Here is a 15,784-nt window from a genome sequence, read left to right on the forward strand (position 1 = left end):
CTCTACAGGAACCCTCAGGGACAAATGTCCAAACCCAAAAGATTACTAGACAGAATACAACAGTCTGCTAACCCTATTGCTCCTGCTTCAGACTCCTGTGGCTTATCTCTTGCCTGAAATTCCTCCATCTTGTGCATCAGGAAACTGATGGCTGTCTGAAGATGGACAGGAACACATGCAAAGTCAAGCTTAAGTGAATTTTTTTCCATTTTAAAAAGCAGTATTTAAAAAATAATAACCTTGTTTCATTTCAAGTAAACCTTCCATTTTCTGAAGTTCTTGAAGCTCAAAATGAAAGCTGAAAATTGGAATATCTCTCTCTTTTCAGACACTAATAACATTAGAGATGTTATTTTCAATGATATATTATTTAATGGGATGGAATGGGATATAAACTCAATAAAAATGGGTTCAGGATAGTTAATTTTGTTCAGTTACTATGTTACTTCCTGTGTGTGTTTACGCAGACTGAGTTCAGTATGGCTTACTCCCAGGCAAGTCTGCATAGATTGCAGCCTAAACTGCCCATGGTGGTGATAAACTATTGTAGAGTTTGATGTTTGTAATGTTTCACTGAATATCATTTGAATTTCACTGAATATCCAAATTTATTGCTACTCCTTGAAAGCACATTATAGGGATATTTATTTTCTGAGCTTATCTCTAAAAAATATGCTTCTTTCCTGAGGTCTATATACTGTTTCTAAACTTGGATGATAAAATGGTCCTTTTGTTTACTACAGTATCGATAGTTTCTGTTTTCATTTTTTACTCCTATGTTTTCAGTTTGTCAAAACCTAAGATGTACTTAGCCACCTAATGGCGCAGCGGGGAAGTAACTTGCCTAGGGAGCAAGAGGTTGCTGGTTCAAATCGCCTCTGGTATGTTTCCCAGACTATGGGAAACTGCCCAGACTATGGGAAACTGACCATGCTCTATGTTTCCTAGACTATGGGAGACACCTATATCAGGCAACAGCGATAATAGGAAGATGCTGAAAGGCATCATCTCCTACTGTGTGGGAGGTGGCAGTGGTAAACCCCTCCTGTATTCTACCAAAGAAAACCACATGGCTCTTTGGTTGCCAGGAGTCGACACCAACTCAATGGCACAACTTTACCTTTAAGATGTACTTGGGTACCTGAACTCCATTTCTGGATAGATTTCTAATTCTTGTTTGAATAAGATAGAGGCTTTTTTCCTTTTAAATCTCCTCAATATGCCCAACATCATCATATTGTGTGTCTCATACAAAATGGGCACAATCCTTCCCTGTGCACTGAGGCATTCCTGTAAGGCCTCCCCTCGGTGAGCATATAGGCTTCACACTAGACCATATAGGGGGATGGAAGGCCAGTGCATACACCTCTTCTCCCTGCCTGGACTTAACCATGTCTTTGAACAGCACATAGCCCTCCATGTCACTGACTGACATTTCTGATGACACAGCCAGAAGGGAACCAGTCAAACAAGGTCTCAGGTACCTCATATACAAGTCCTCTTTGATGCTCTAACCCTGGCAGGTACTTTCAAAATTGGAGAGAAAAGTGTCTGGATCCTCACCTTCCTTGAACTCTAGGAATTTGAGCTTTTCCCCTTGAGTGGTTGAGGTAGCAGAGTTGGCTGAGGCAACTGGTTCTGTTTGCCCTCTACTTATCCGGGCCATTTCAGCCTCATGGGCAAATTCCATTTTTCTGATCTCCACCTCTCTCTCAGCCCTCTCTAGCTTTTGCACTTGCAGCTCTCTCTTGGCCCTTTGGGCTTCCAATTCCAGTCTTTTAATTTCCAGCCCTTGCTGCCTGTCTAGTTCCAGCTTTTAGAGCTCCACTAGGAGCTTCCAGTACTCTGGGTTCTGGGTGGTTGCCTCTGCACCGGCATCTAGTGCTGACTTCAGTCCTGGATCATTGCTTACCTCAGCAACTTCTTCCCTTTTCTCTGCCTGGGACATATTGGCTGTCATGTCCTTCTCTGGAGGGCTGGTTTGTAGAGTTTCCCAGCCAGACTGCAAAAACATGCAGTGGTCCCTCTCCATTCTAACCTAGCTATCCTTCAATCCTGACAACTCAAAATTAAAATAACTGTGTGTGCTTGCAATCTTTTTTTTGGTCACAGACAAAAAAAGTAGGCTTCCTAGTAAAAAACAACAACAACAAAACAACATGCTTTCTCACTCCAAGAGTAAAAGAGCAGCACACACACACACACACACACACACACACAGAGAGAGAGAGAGAGAGAGAGAGAGAGAACTGGTTTCTGGCAGTGTTCTCTCTAATTTTTTTCATCTGTGTGTGTAATGAGTTTTATCCTGGGTGGCAGTATCAAGGCACTGTGCGCACACTTGCGTTCAGAGTGGGGCCCTTCTGATTTAACTTGAGTGGGGTTTAAAATTAACTGAGCGGACATCAAAAAACTTGTGAGCACACCCCAGCCTTAGAGGGACCACTGGTCTCTGGCAAGGGCGGAGCCACCATTGGGTCAGCAGGTTCAAAGAACCCATGATGTGCCCAATCAGGGGCTGTGCCTCATGGCCCCGACATCCCCCCTCATCTGACGTCAGTTGCGGGGGTGCTGGTTTAGCTCCTGAGTGGGGGCTGCACGGCCCCCGTTCAGGAGTTAAATGGCCGCTGTGTTCGCAGTGTGGCCAGGAGTGGCTCTTCTCTGCCTTTGATGGCTGGCGCTGCCTTCCCTTAAGGCAGGCTGCTCTGGCTGCGCTGCAAATGCAGTGCCAGTCCCAGACTAGCTCCTGAAGGGGCCGCGCAGCTCCGTTTGGGAGCCAGACCACGCCCCCGCATCTGACGTCAGATGCGGGGGCATGGCTAGCCCCCGGTTCTGACGTGAGATGCAGGGGGTGGGGTGGGTGGGGCTGCTGCTGCGGCCTCACATAGACCGCTGGCGGTCAGGCTCCACACCTGGTCTCTGGGGCCTTCTGGTGGCTGTTCAACATCCCAACCACTGGGCACCATGTAACAGATTTAAAGCCTTTGTCTCAGAGCAGCACACGGGAGGGGGGAAATGCTGGATCATCCCTGGTGAGCTGTCCAGCTGGGCTTCTCCTAAAACTAATCTATATTTCCGGTAGAATCAAAATGCTGCCACCACCACCCCTCTTATCGACAGAGCTTGAACCTCCTTGGACTTGTATTTTGCTATTGGCTAAATACAAACACCTTCCATGTGTAGGCCTACGTGTGATGAGAAAACTGATAGCTGCTGAGCGTTTGAGGATGCATTTGCACCAGAAAATCCCCCTTCTGCCTTCTCTTTTTCTTGAGTTAAAAACCAACTCTGAGAGGCTTGTAAAAAGAAAAGAACAAATAAAGTTTTATTCAATTATTACAGACTGCTTCCATCTGAGGCTTTTAGATTTAGTTACAATTCAAAAATACTTAGTAGGTTACAAAAATAGATTGTCTTAGGCTACAGTTTTAGGTTGCATTTAGGCACACTTAGATGTTTACAGAGTCTTTTGCAACGCCCTTGGTGGGTTGGGCATAGGCTAGTGTTGCTTATTTTAATTGCAGGTAAGCAATACTAGAACATTAACAGGGATATACAAAGCACAAAGAAATATAAGTTTCTAACACAAAATCTGACTAAACAAACCTTTCCATAAATTAATCTTCCCGAAGCCAAAGCCCAGGCTTTCTTTCCTTGAACTCACCAAACTCCTGTTGAGAATCAAGCCCCTTCATTTCTATCTTCCAAGAGCTGCAGTCATCCTGTTGCAGCAAACTCCACTGCCAGATGTCCCCATGCTCCTCCATCACAGAACTTCTTTTCTTGTTCCCAGAATTCCCAGCAACAGCTCTCTAGTCCCCCGCTCCTCCCGGTGTACTGATTGGGCAATCTATGTAGGTCACCAGCCTGTCAGTCAAGACAAGGGTTCACTTCTGGTTAACTCTTTAGAGGGAGGGGAGCCTGGTCACTACAGAGGGATTCAATTCTTGGGTTCATTTTTAAAATGAATGCTTCTGTTGTAGCATTATCACAAGTGCATGTGAGGAAACCTGTACCTATGCACGATGTAATGTGTGAATCGCCCTTAAGTCAGCATTCTTAATTGTAAGGCCCCAGGGGCAGTGGCAGCCCCCTCAACCCTATGTGTGAATCCCTGACTAATTGATTGTTGATCCTGTGTGAAGTGTCAGTCAAAGCTGAGTGTCCTGCACAATCCTTCTAGCACCATGCAGAGACTACCATTCCCATTGTGCAGTGCTGCATTTTGCCCAGCACCAGTGAGGCTCCTTTAAGGTAAATTGAGCCCTCTTGGCCCTTGCACAATCTTGGAAGATGTGCATGGAGTAATGAGAAGTGTTTCCCCCATAAAGTTCTTAGGAGAGAGTTCCGTCTTTCTTAAAGGGTCTTCCCAGCATTCAGAAAAATGCAGTATTGTGCAATGGTCAGCACAGTAGAAAATGACTCTCACATTGAAGGATTGGGGGGAGGGGGTTGCCAAAGTGGTCCCTGCTTGAGGAAATAGCAAAGATCATTGCCTTAAGTATTGCATATATTTCAAATTTCTAGATTTTTTTCCCCTGGAAGAAGCCCCATCTGTTTCCCACACCTTCAAAACTCCAAAACTTGCATTTCTAGGTGATATTTAGTAGATGGTATCGATGCATTCTGAGGACAAGTCTTGCTTTAGGGAAAGAAACAAGCTGTATTATTTTTTGATATCTGATTCTTGTAAGACAGATAAGCACTCTTACCAGAACTTTAACCTCTTGCTGTGGGTATTTATTTGTGGGTTTCTTCACTTCCTTGCAGTGGAAGGCATTGCTGCTTTTATTTTAGATACAGTACAGGGCAAATTTCCATTGACAGTGTAAATTAAACAGTGGCAAAATCATGTGGACAAATAGGTGATAATTGTCTTGTAGATTGGGTCAACAATTTGTGTCAATATGACTTCAGCAAGCCAGGTCCACTCAAAATGTTCCCTAAGCAACTATTGTTCTGTTGCCCTGTATTAGTTATTTAACGCACAGCTCCAGGATAAATGGAAGCAAATTGCATGCCGGCACCCTGACATTAGCAAAAGACTGAACTATGAACCACAGCGTTCTCAGTTTAAATCTCATCTCTGCTATGACCTTGCTAGGGCCTAGTTCAAACTGAGGTGGTCAGCTCTGTACCTGTACCGCTGCAGACTGCAAACTGAACAAATGCTCTTCCAGCCATAAAATAGAATCTCTACACATTAACAACAATAAAGGAGATATCAGTGTAGGGAGACTAGAACCTTTCTTCCTGAAATTCAGTCTCCAAAAGGAGTAGCCACCCAGAGAATTCCAGCAGTGTGTGTGTGTGTGTGTGTGTGTGTGTGTGTGTGTGTGTGTGGCACGGGGCGGGAGGGGGGGATGGCTGCCTGCATGGGTGTGTGCGCGCAGGTGGAATAACTTCAGCAGAAAAGCAACTGGTGGCAGAAGGGTTGAGATGCAGTTCAGACCTATGTGAGGGAACTGCAGTAGCCCCTCGCGTAGAGATAGGGGTGGGTGGGCAGATGCTTACTGGACCTCCAAGGTGCTTGAGGTGCTTCCAAAACTCAGTGTTATATGCAAAGTGTTGTTATTGTTATTATTATTGTTGTGGTATGATTGTATGATAGCAGTTTCTGCTCCTTTGATGACTAATTCTTGCTACTTTACCCTCCAAGAATGCATCTCTTCATCTTGTCACTCAGATAAAGTACCCCGTGGTTTCCATTACAAACAATTGAAACCAGTGTTGTATCAGAACAATGGGTGATACTGGGTACTGAATCGCCTTTTTGCAAGCTACCGTCTCTAAATAGGTTTTCTAATTAACTCAGTTTTCATCGGTCTAAAGAACAAAGTAGAGCAAAGCCAACATCCTAAGTGTTACTGGGTACAGTTTGAGGGATAATGCTGTAAAATCCATGTGCCACTGATAACAGTACTGTATTTCCCCCCCCCAGCTGCAGTACCATTTAAATAAAGTTTCAGTGCAGTGATGGGATACTGCATATTGCTGGTAGCTGTCATGCGTTAGAAGTTCTTCAGTAGGACTCTAAAGGAACTGAATCTGTCAACTGACCCCATTACACATGCATCTGTCAGCTACTTCCCAGTAGTGAGACCCCATGCTGCTGTGGGATTTAATCTCATGGGCCCTTTCCATCCCATTGTCTCTAGATCAGGCAAGACAGATCTTTGCAATTGGCCCTTCCCACAAAGTTCAGTATTCACAAGGAAATCCCAATGGTGTGAGATCTTGCTATGTAGACCCCACTGTCAGTTAATGGGGCCAATGTTGCAGGCTCATCCTGAGTTTACTGTAATCTCTTTCCATCAGTGCCAAATGCCAATTCTAGTATGTTTCAACTATGTGAATTGAAGGGGTTACTTTGGATGGATGACAGGCACTTTAAATTCTTTTCTGGTTGCACTATAAACATATACATATGTTGGCTTGCCAGCCTCTCATTGTTTGTGGTTACCACTTTTCCCCTTGCTGAGCCCAGAAACATGTGAGAGAGAATGGAGTGACGGGTTTTTACTTTTTGCCTCCTTCTTCAGAAGGTGCAAACCATGCCTCTTCTGCCGCCTTCTGCAAAAACCCAGCAGGAAGAGAGAGAAACTACCCCTTTTTTCCTACCCCAAGTTCTTCTTGAGGGAAAATAGGCATGGCTTAAATCCCTTTCAGCTGGGCATTTGCAAGAAGCACCAAAGTCAGTGTTGGAGATGTGGAACAGGGGCATAGATGCTCAGTGCTGGCAAGTGACTTATGGTCAGTGGATTCGTGCAACCAGTTGTCATGGCTGACTTCAAAGAATATTGAGAATTTTTTGTCTGGCAAAGTGTTGACCATTTTCTGTTAGCAAACACTAGTTCTTTTCACTGGTCTCAAAGCTTTTGGGTAAGAGAGAATGGTTATTACATTTATTTTAGTTTGAAGTTATGCCTCTAGACTATTTGGACTTTTCTAACTTGGCACCTTCTCTTTCAAATATGTTGCTGTCCCAAACCTCAGAGCTGCACTAAAAACAAGACTAATAATAAGACTAAATCAGAAGTGACATCATACAAGAGGGACCAAAATGGAACACTGTTTCCATGCAGCGGGAATGCAGACAAAATATTGGACATGGAATGAAGTCCTTGAATTTTTGTTTGTTTGTTGCAGGTAGCCATGGAGGTAGCACTCTCCTCCCGCACAATGTCACCAACGAATTCCCAGAATATGGGGCCATGGACGAAGGTGCCAAAACGTTGGAAACATCATCTGAGATTCATGGAGTGGCTCTAACGTGTGCTTCAGATGGGCAGCCAAGTGACCAACTGCTTCTTGGGCCTCATGAGAATGGCAGACCTGGAGATGGGGTGGTGTCATTTTCTCAGGGGTTACAAATACCTCCAATAGAAGAAGAAGTCTCACAATCTGTTGGTAAACTGAGTGGGATTGTGGGAATGTCTCAAGAGATGGAATCTGAAACAGCACAAGACAGACAAAATAGTGCTTTTGGTTCGCAGATGCAATTGGAAAAAGAAGGGAGAACTGGCAGACTGGTTGAAGAGGCAGCCAAAGAAAAAGTTCTTGCAGGCCAAGAAAAAGCTGCAGAAATGATTCGTCCATCTGAAGTAACAGCTGAGAAAAAATTGTATTGGATCACAGAAGAAGACTCAACAATTCAACTCCTAACTCTGGAAATACAGCCGGAGACATCACAAGCTGCTGCTGGTGGAACTGAGGAGGTCCACAAAATGTACGAAACAAGTTGCCATATACCTCTGATAGAGCCAGAGAGCAAAGGCGAGGGCACTGTTGGTGTTCTGGGTGGTGCCTGGGCAGACTTTGAGCGGGAGTTTTCTGTTGTTGACCCAGGCAAAATGGAAAAAAACCCTGAGAGGAGGATATCAAAAGAGACGGCTGTAAGCAAACATGTGGAATTTCAAGGGGTAGAAATCCTGTGGATACAAAAAGCAGAGGAGCAGAAGGGAATGGGACACTCTGAGACTGATAGTATAGAAAGGAGAACATTCTCCAGTATACCAAACCATCGCGCTCAATTCATGGCTTCACCAGAGCGACTTGGTTTGTCTGAGAGCTCTTCGAATGAATCTTGGGAAAACCTCCGACCTTTAGCTTCACTGGCTGAAGGTGGTGAGGATGAAGTCTTTATAGAAGAAGAAAAGAAGAACCGGCTTCAGGAGAGGAGATTTGTGCTAGGCAAAGACAGGTAAAAATGTATCTGTCTCCAGGTGTGGGAGGGCACATGAATCTATCTCCAGAATGCTGGCTGCTGCTGGGCAATTTTGTTGAGGGAATTGTCCTGGGTGAGAAGACAGAGGCATGGCTGTTCTGTTAGTTTATTAGTTTATTATGTTTTAGAATCTGTATAGTGCTGTACCAGGGGCACCACCATTGAGCAGATGGGTTCAAAAAACCCGGGCCGCCGTCCCTCAGATGCGGGGGCCATGGCTTAGCTCCCAGATGGGACCGCACAGCCTCATTCTTGAGCTAAAATGACCAGCGCTGCATTCGCAGCACCGCTGGAGCAACTCTCCCTGCCTTTTAAAGGCAGGGAGAGCTGCTCCTGGCTGTGCTGCAAGCACAGCGCTGGCTGATTTAGCTCCCAAATGGGGCCGCGGGGCTCCTGTTTGGGAGCAAAGCCACGCCCCTGTGTCTGACGCCAGATGCGGGGAAAGGGCTAAATGCTCTCTGCGTCAGATGTCAGAAGCAGGGGATGGGGCTAGGGGGGCCGTGGCGGTGGAACCCAGGCCGCCGCTGACCTCCCTCCGCTGCTGTGCTGTACCATATATAGCACTGAAAGTAGGGCACCATAACAATATGCGACAGGCCAAAAATATAAAAATGTACGAAACGGCATCATAGGATGCCTTTCATTCTGGCATCATAAGATACCAAAATCACAATATAATGGCAGTCACACACTTACAAATAAAGCATCCAGAAAACTAAGTTTCTTCAAAGACTAAGGGACAAAGGCTTAGCAGAATGAATGCCTTTTACAAGCTGCCTAAGAAATTGCAGAGCCACACAGCCTGTTGAGCCTCTGAGGAAGAGAATCTCACAGCTTTCATGCCAGAACGGAGTCTCGTAATTGCCAGACAAACTTCCAGTGGGCAAGGGATACTCAATGAAGCCTTAGTGTACAGAGGTTCACTGGGGAGGAGGCACTCGCTGTTCTGTGAAGGGCTCAGAGGAGCCAGTGACTCCAGCTAATAAGTTGGAAGGCTCTTCACCAAATGAGGAGTAGGTTGTGGGTGCCAACTCTTGACCGATGTGGACATCTTAATAGGTCCAGGCCCCAGCAACTGCCCTGCTTGCTAACCTCTAGTATTGGTAATGAGTGAACCAGCACTTGGGCATTGTGGCCACTACTATGTCCACACAATGTGTTTAATTACAGCCTGGTGGGGGTGGGCATTAATTTTACTTGGGTTTGTTTTGTTTTTATTCTACATTGTATTTTGTTGTGTTAAACTGTTGTGTTAAACTTATTGTTGTGAGTAATGTACTGGAGGGGCAGGATATAAATATTTTAAATAAGTAATAATAACAACAAACTGACCTGATGCAGAGGATCTGCACCGCTAGTTCTCCCTTTCCCCCCACCAAACACTTCAGCCCCATTTCGTTCTGCCACCCCCAGCCCAGTTTGTTCTCCCCCCTGCCTCAATTTGTTCTACCCTGCCTCCGACCAGCTCATTTCCCCTCTGCAGCTGGCCAGCCCGGCCACCGCTTTCCCTCCATGGCTGGCTGGGCCGCCGCCGCTTTGCCTCTGTTGCTGAAGGGTCCGCCACTTTTCCTCTGCGGCCAACCGGGCTGCTGCTTTCCCTCCACGGCCAGCCGAGCCACTGCCACGTCTTCTTCATGGCCGACCGGGCTGCCTCTTCCCCTCTGTGGCCAGAGGGCTGCCGCCGCCGCCACTTCTCCTCTGTGGCCAGTTGGCTGGACTGCCACAGCCACTTTCCCTCTGCAGCCCGTGGGCCAGGCCGCTGCCGCTTCTCCACTGGCCAGCCGGCCTCCACCACTGCCCGCCTCCCTGGCTGGCCAGCCCCACCATTTGCTTTCATCCCACCCGTGGCTGTCCGGCAGCTCTTCAAACTCTCGCGAGAGCTGCCACGCATGGGATTAGCCACGGGTGTGCCTAAGAGAATTAAATATATAGATAATACTGCTATATATGCCTTTCATGTACTTGTCATCTGTTGAACAAGATAGAACCACATAGCTAATGTTCAAACGATAGCTCTACATCTCAGATGAGTGGGTGTAAGGAAGTTGTGGATATGTGCATCCTCCCTCTCCCCTCTCTTGTAGCAAGAGAAGCAGAGCTTTTGCTTTCATAAACTGCCATTTGTATTATATACAAACTGAGGCACAAACCAGGATACTAAAGCACAGTTTGATATTCTGGTTTTGATGTTCTCACTTGTTCTCTCTAGTTCAGTGTTTCTCAACCCTTTTCATCCAGGGACACAATTAAACATACTGGGCTAGGCAGCCCCCCAAAACACAACTCTTTTGTGTGTGCTGGCAAAGCTGCTGTGTGTGTGTTTGTTTTAGTTTCCTTTTCATTATTCTAATATATTTTTTATTCTTATTTGTAGCTGTCCCTTGCATCCCTCCTAAAGCTGATTCGCCTTCGTAATGCAATAGGAATATTATTTCTCTGTGTAAACCGCCCTGAGCCATTTTTGGAAGGGCGGTATAGAAATCGAATGAATGAATGAATGACATGTCGCTCCTGGTGCATATTCCACTCCTGGTGTCACTCCTGGTGCATATTCCGCTCTTGGGCGCTTTCCAGACTAGCTGCTCAGCAGCAGCAAAATGCCTTCATTCAGGCAAGTCGCATTCGGATCGTAAACAGCACGGGGAGCAGTCTCACAGCAACCCAAAAACCCAGCAACTTTTCCACACCGGATATACAGTGTCCTAGCTCTATATCACAGCAATTAAATTCGCAACAAGGCATTGGAAATGTGAACGGCACCCTGCTGTCTGCGTAGGGACTGCTGTGTCACCGACGCAGGAAGTGTGGAAGCACACCTCCGAGATATGTCCTGACCCCATTGTAGGGTCTAGTCTGGAAAGCATCCTGGTGTCACTCCTGGCTCATCAGCTCCTGGAGCTGATTCAAATGAGCAAACCGCCTCAAAATGTAGGGAACTTAAGCTTGCTCCTTACGCACTGGGAAGGACACATCCTTACCATTGCATTATGGGGCAAGTCGACTTCAAAAGCAGAGAATTTCAACTCCCAACATCTGGAGACGATTCAAAATGACTCGGCCACAGCACACTGCCCAGTGTCCTGTGGCATACTAGTGTTGGGAGATACTACTCTAGTTAGTTAACAAACTGTTTTTCTCTGAGTTTGTATGTAACACAGAACTGCCGTTTGTTCTTAAAGTGAAAGCAGAAGCTTGTACTCTCCTCCTGTGAGTAAGCACACTAGCTCATCGCTCCTGTAGGCTCATTCACAAGGTGCTAACCTTGCCATGGTTATTTCTGATATATAACCTTATTTCTGAACCAGGCTTATGTCTTGAGAACCAGGCTTATGTCTTGAGAACAGCATTAAAATTCCTTGGTTCCACATTTTGATTCCTAACTTAGTATTTAGTGAAAAGTAAAACAAAAAACAAAAAAACCCAACGCGTGCACAGAATGTATCTGCACTGTGCATTGAGTGTACTGGGAATGGTTTGTGTGTATTAAAAAAAAATAGCTGCCAACTCATGCAGATATTTTTAAAAAATGGTTTTAAAACAGCATCTTACTTTTCTGGCATTCCTTTTGACATGTCAGTTAGAGCAACAGTAAAGCTCCAGCACCAAGCAACACATTCTGGTCCAAGGCCAGCCACAGGCCCCTTCTTGAAATGCTGAATGCATCCAGCATTGCTCCTTTTGATTATTCAGGTTATTCCAAAGCTAGTCAGAATGCTCAGCCTGGCTTCCTGACTGCAGGCAAGATACAAATGAAAATGAGAACTTAAAAACCCCCTTCTCCTTTGATTTACAGCCAGCAGATGGGGAGTTAGGGTTTCAGTGTAGACGGCTACTGGAGGAGCTGGTTTTGAGGGATGGTGGGGCATTTGAGTGACCAGCACTGAATGTGTGGGCATGAATCAGGTAAGAGGCTTGTGCAGATATGACATGGGGACGACTCCATATTTTCCTGAGCTGAGCTGTATCTATAGTTGACAGGGACTAATTAGTTTGACTTGATGGCACATTGCGAAAAGACGTTGATCTGTGAAGAATAGGACTGAGTAAAGTTTAAGAAACTAAATGAGACTCCAGCTGGTTGAGTGAGGGCTGGTTGGCACATGGTCTTGGTGTGTAGATTGCTTATGCATAGTGGTGTGTGAGTGGACCTTGGGCCCACATGGTGTCTCCCACCACACACAGATTGTTGGCTGTGAACTTGGCCTTTATGTGTGTAGACTCCACTTTTGTGATTTGTCTGCCATGAAAAACAAGTCATTGGCCTGTGTGAATGGAGCCTTCTTGCATAGACTTCCATGTCCGTAGGTCTCAGGTTATGCGCAGTGAGAATTGGCCCGCATATGGGCTGTTGATGAACCAGCCCTGAGAATCACAAGTTGTGCAGTTCCCAGTCTCCACTACTGCTCTGCTAGCCCCACTGAACCTAAACTGCTTCTCTTCCCCCACTGTTGGTGAGGGTCCGTAGCTTGGCTGTAGAGCATTTGCTCTGCATGCAGAAGGTCCCAGGTTCAGTCTCCCGGGGAAAGCTGGGATGGCCCTTGTGTAGGTAATACTGAGCTAGAGGGGATCAGTGATCTGACTTGGTATCAGGCAACTTCATACGTTCCTCAGAAGTATCCATGTAGCTCTATGATAGAGCCCATGGTTTGGATGAGACCCTAGAGAGCCACTGCCAACTAGTGTAGACAATACTGAGCTGGATGGACCTGCAGAAGACAGCTTCATTTGTTCGTTTATGTTCATCAAGCTATAGCTGCCATGCCTGCTTCCTTCTTACAGTTCTTCCATCATTAGCACAGAGCTGCTCAACTTCTGATCTACCAAGATCTCTACACCTCCCAGAGGGTGATAAATCTGCTTTTGTTGCCTCCAAGAGACTGGGAAAGCAGGGGTGGGGGTGGGGTGGGGTTTGTCATCAAACACCTGGCAAGCCACAATAAATAGCTGTGGGCTCCGTTTGGCTTGGCAGATCACGAGTTGTGGAAGGTTTGCGCTAGTTGGATAACTTCCTCCAGCACTTGGACTTTTTCAGATTGCATGGATGCAGCTCGCAATACTTCTGTGTTTCTGGGTTTCCTCTATCCTAGCACACCTGAGATCAGGAACTTGAAAGGAGGAGGGTAAATCATTGTAGCATCCTTAGTATACATGCACATACATGCCTCCTGTGTCTAGTCTATTTTTTTAAATCAGCACAGTTTAGCTTCTCCTGCTTCAGAGGCAAAACTATCTTGCTGCTCCAGCTGGAAGACCTGTTCCAGTTTCCTCTTATTCTGCAAACTGCATAGGATTATGTTTTCATTTGTAGGGTAAGTAAGCAATTAATGTTATGCACATGATGCAGACACGAGTAATACGTATTTCAAACAATTATAAACATGACAGCAGGAGTCTTAACTGTAATGAACCATAGTTAAACTGCTTTTAATTACTAACCTTCTGTGTTCCATAGCAACTGCTTTGTCATTTATTCTGAAGTTCATTACATGGATAAATGAAGTGTGTGGCCAGTCCCTTCTCTCAAAAGGGAATATGAATACGACCAATATTTATATACCACTTTTCAACCAAAGTTCCCAAAGCGGTTTATAGAGAAAGTAAGCAAACAAATAAAGATGGCTCCCTGTCCCCAAAGGGCTTACCATCTAAAAAAGAAACAAAAGGTAGACACCAGCAACAGCCACTGGAGGGATGCTGTGCTGGGAATGGATAGGGCTAGTTGCTCTCCCCCTGCTGACCACCAGGGCCAAATTACAATTACCGTACTTATAAGAGTAGTTTCTTTAACTTCAGTAAACCTATCCATAACAGGGCAGTTTTTGTTAAGTCAGTTGTCTGAATAACTCCTTACAGGCTAATGCAGACATGTAGGTCCTGTTCTGATTAAGACATTGTGAAGAAATAACCTTTTTTCTGCTCTGTTCTTGGAGAGGAGAGCTGGTGTTGTGGTAGCAAGCATGGCTTGTTCCCTTAGCTAAGCAGGGTCCACCCTGGTTTCATATGAAAGGGAGACTAGAAGTGTGAGCCCTGGAAGATATTCCCCTCAGGGAGTGGATGGAGCCACTCTGGGAAGAGCAGAAGGTTCCAAGTTCCCTCCCTGGCATCTCCAAGATAGGGCTGAGAGAGATTCCTGCCTGCAACCTTGGAGAAGCCGCTGTTAATATTGGTACTGATGTCATGCTTAAGTCTAGAGGGGGAAGAGTGGGGGAATTTGTATAGAGAGAGCACATGATCTTGGGAGAGCTCCTGGTCTCTTGAGAGTTTGCGAGTGTTACATCTGTATCGGGCGGGGGCAATCTATTTTCATCATCGGCCCCCGGGGGAAGTGTAAAAGGAAATAAGAAAAAGACATAATCCAAAATCTGTTTTCTCTTATGCCTGATAATTGGCATAAACCCCCGATTTAAATGAATGGTTAGATAAACTACGGAAGTGCTCAGAAATAGTAAAAAGCACCAGTTATGATGGCAAAGGCTGGCTGTATATAAACGAAACTGGACTCAGTTTATACATTTCTGATATTTATTGCATTTTGGAGCACAAATCTGCTTGCATTTATTATAAACGTATTGAACTCTTTAACAATAATGGGCAGCATCCAGCTAAGTTAGTCATCATGACCAAGTCCCATGGAAATGAATGGGACTTAAGTTATTAGTCATGACTAAATCGTTTCATGCCTTTCAATGGTGCTTTGTCATTACTAATTTGTCTGGATGCTGCCTAATTATTATTATTTATAATTTATTTATTTATTTATTTATTTATTTATTATTATTATTATTATTATTATTATTAAAATTGCTCTTGGCACTGGATTCTGCTTTATAAGCCATATTTTGAGATCCATCCGGTTTTCAGGCTCCTTTTTCTTAATTTCCTTTTTCCCTGGGGGCTGGCGATGCTGCTGTGAGAGTAGCTATGATCATTTGGCCAAACCACTTTGTTAATCAGTTAATACTTATTTGTGGATTTCATCAAGTAGCACCTAGTTCCTCTCTTCAAATATTAGTGGAACCACGTGGGGAATGGACCAGAGTGAAGCTGCTTCTATGCCATTTTGGTAATGCATCAATAGTACCTATGGCCCTTTCAGAGCAGCTTCAAATTTTAGAATGATGTGACTGTGTCTGGGAAACAGGAAACACAAGACACTTTCCCATGTTTGTTCATCTCATTAAGAATGGGATCTTTACATGTGCACAACACCCCTCCCTATGGCAGGGGTAGGCAACCTTGGCTCTTCAGCTGTTGTCAAACTACAACACCCATCATCCCTAGCCACAATTTATTGTCTGGGGATGGAACATAGGAAGCTGCCATATACTGAGTCAGACCATTGGTCTATCTAGCTCAGTCTTCACAGACTGGCAGTGGCTTCTCCAAGGTTGCAGGCAGGAATCTCTCTTTTTGTAGTGCTTCAAAAACATGCAAAACACATTGCCAGTGAGAGGAAAGAAATACATGTCTATTGCGTGGCCAATGAAATCTCTGTAGTGCCCCATTCAAGTTTCTGAATAGCCATTGTCAATCTCTAGTCCTAATCTATTTCTTTGT

At 45.2% G+C, this 15,784-nt stretch overlaps 1 protein-coding gene across 7 annotated transcripts in view; it reads left to right on the forward strand.

The window, feature by feature from the left end:
* The window catches only part of PSD3 (pleckstrin and Sec7 domain containing 3), a 201,216-nt gene that overhangs the window by 37,654 nt on the left and 147,778 nt on the right, over nt 1–15,784 (forward strand). For 6 of the 7 annotated variants that reach the window (XR_008315151.1, XM_053290550.1, XM_053290551.1 and 3 more), the window contains one exon: nt 7,150–8,203. The exons of the other annotated variant lie outside the window; for it this stretch is intronic. Coding sequence is in view for 5 of the 6 variants with exons in the window: in XM_053290550.1 (XP_053146525.1) it covers nt 7,150–8,203 (1,054 nt within the window). In the remaining variant the exon portion in view is untranslated. The remainder of the gene's footprint in view (nt 1–7,149; nt 8,204–15,784) is intronic. 7 annotated transcript variants of the gene reach the window in all.

Source organism: Hemicordylus capensis, chromosome 2 (genome assembly GCF_027244095.1).
Source record: "Hemicordylus capensis ecotype Gifberg chromosome 2, rHemCap1.1.pri, whole genome shotgun sequence".
NCBI classification, from domain to species: domain Eukaryota; kingdom Metazoa; phylum Chordata; class Lepidosauria; order Squamata; family Cordylidae; genus Hemicordylus; species Hemicordylus capensis.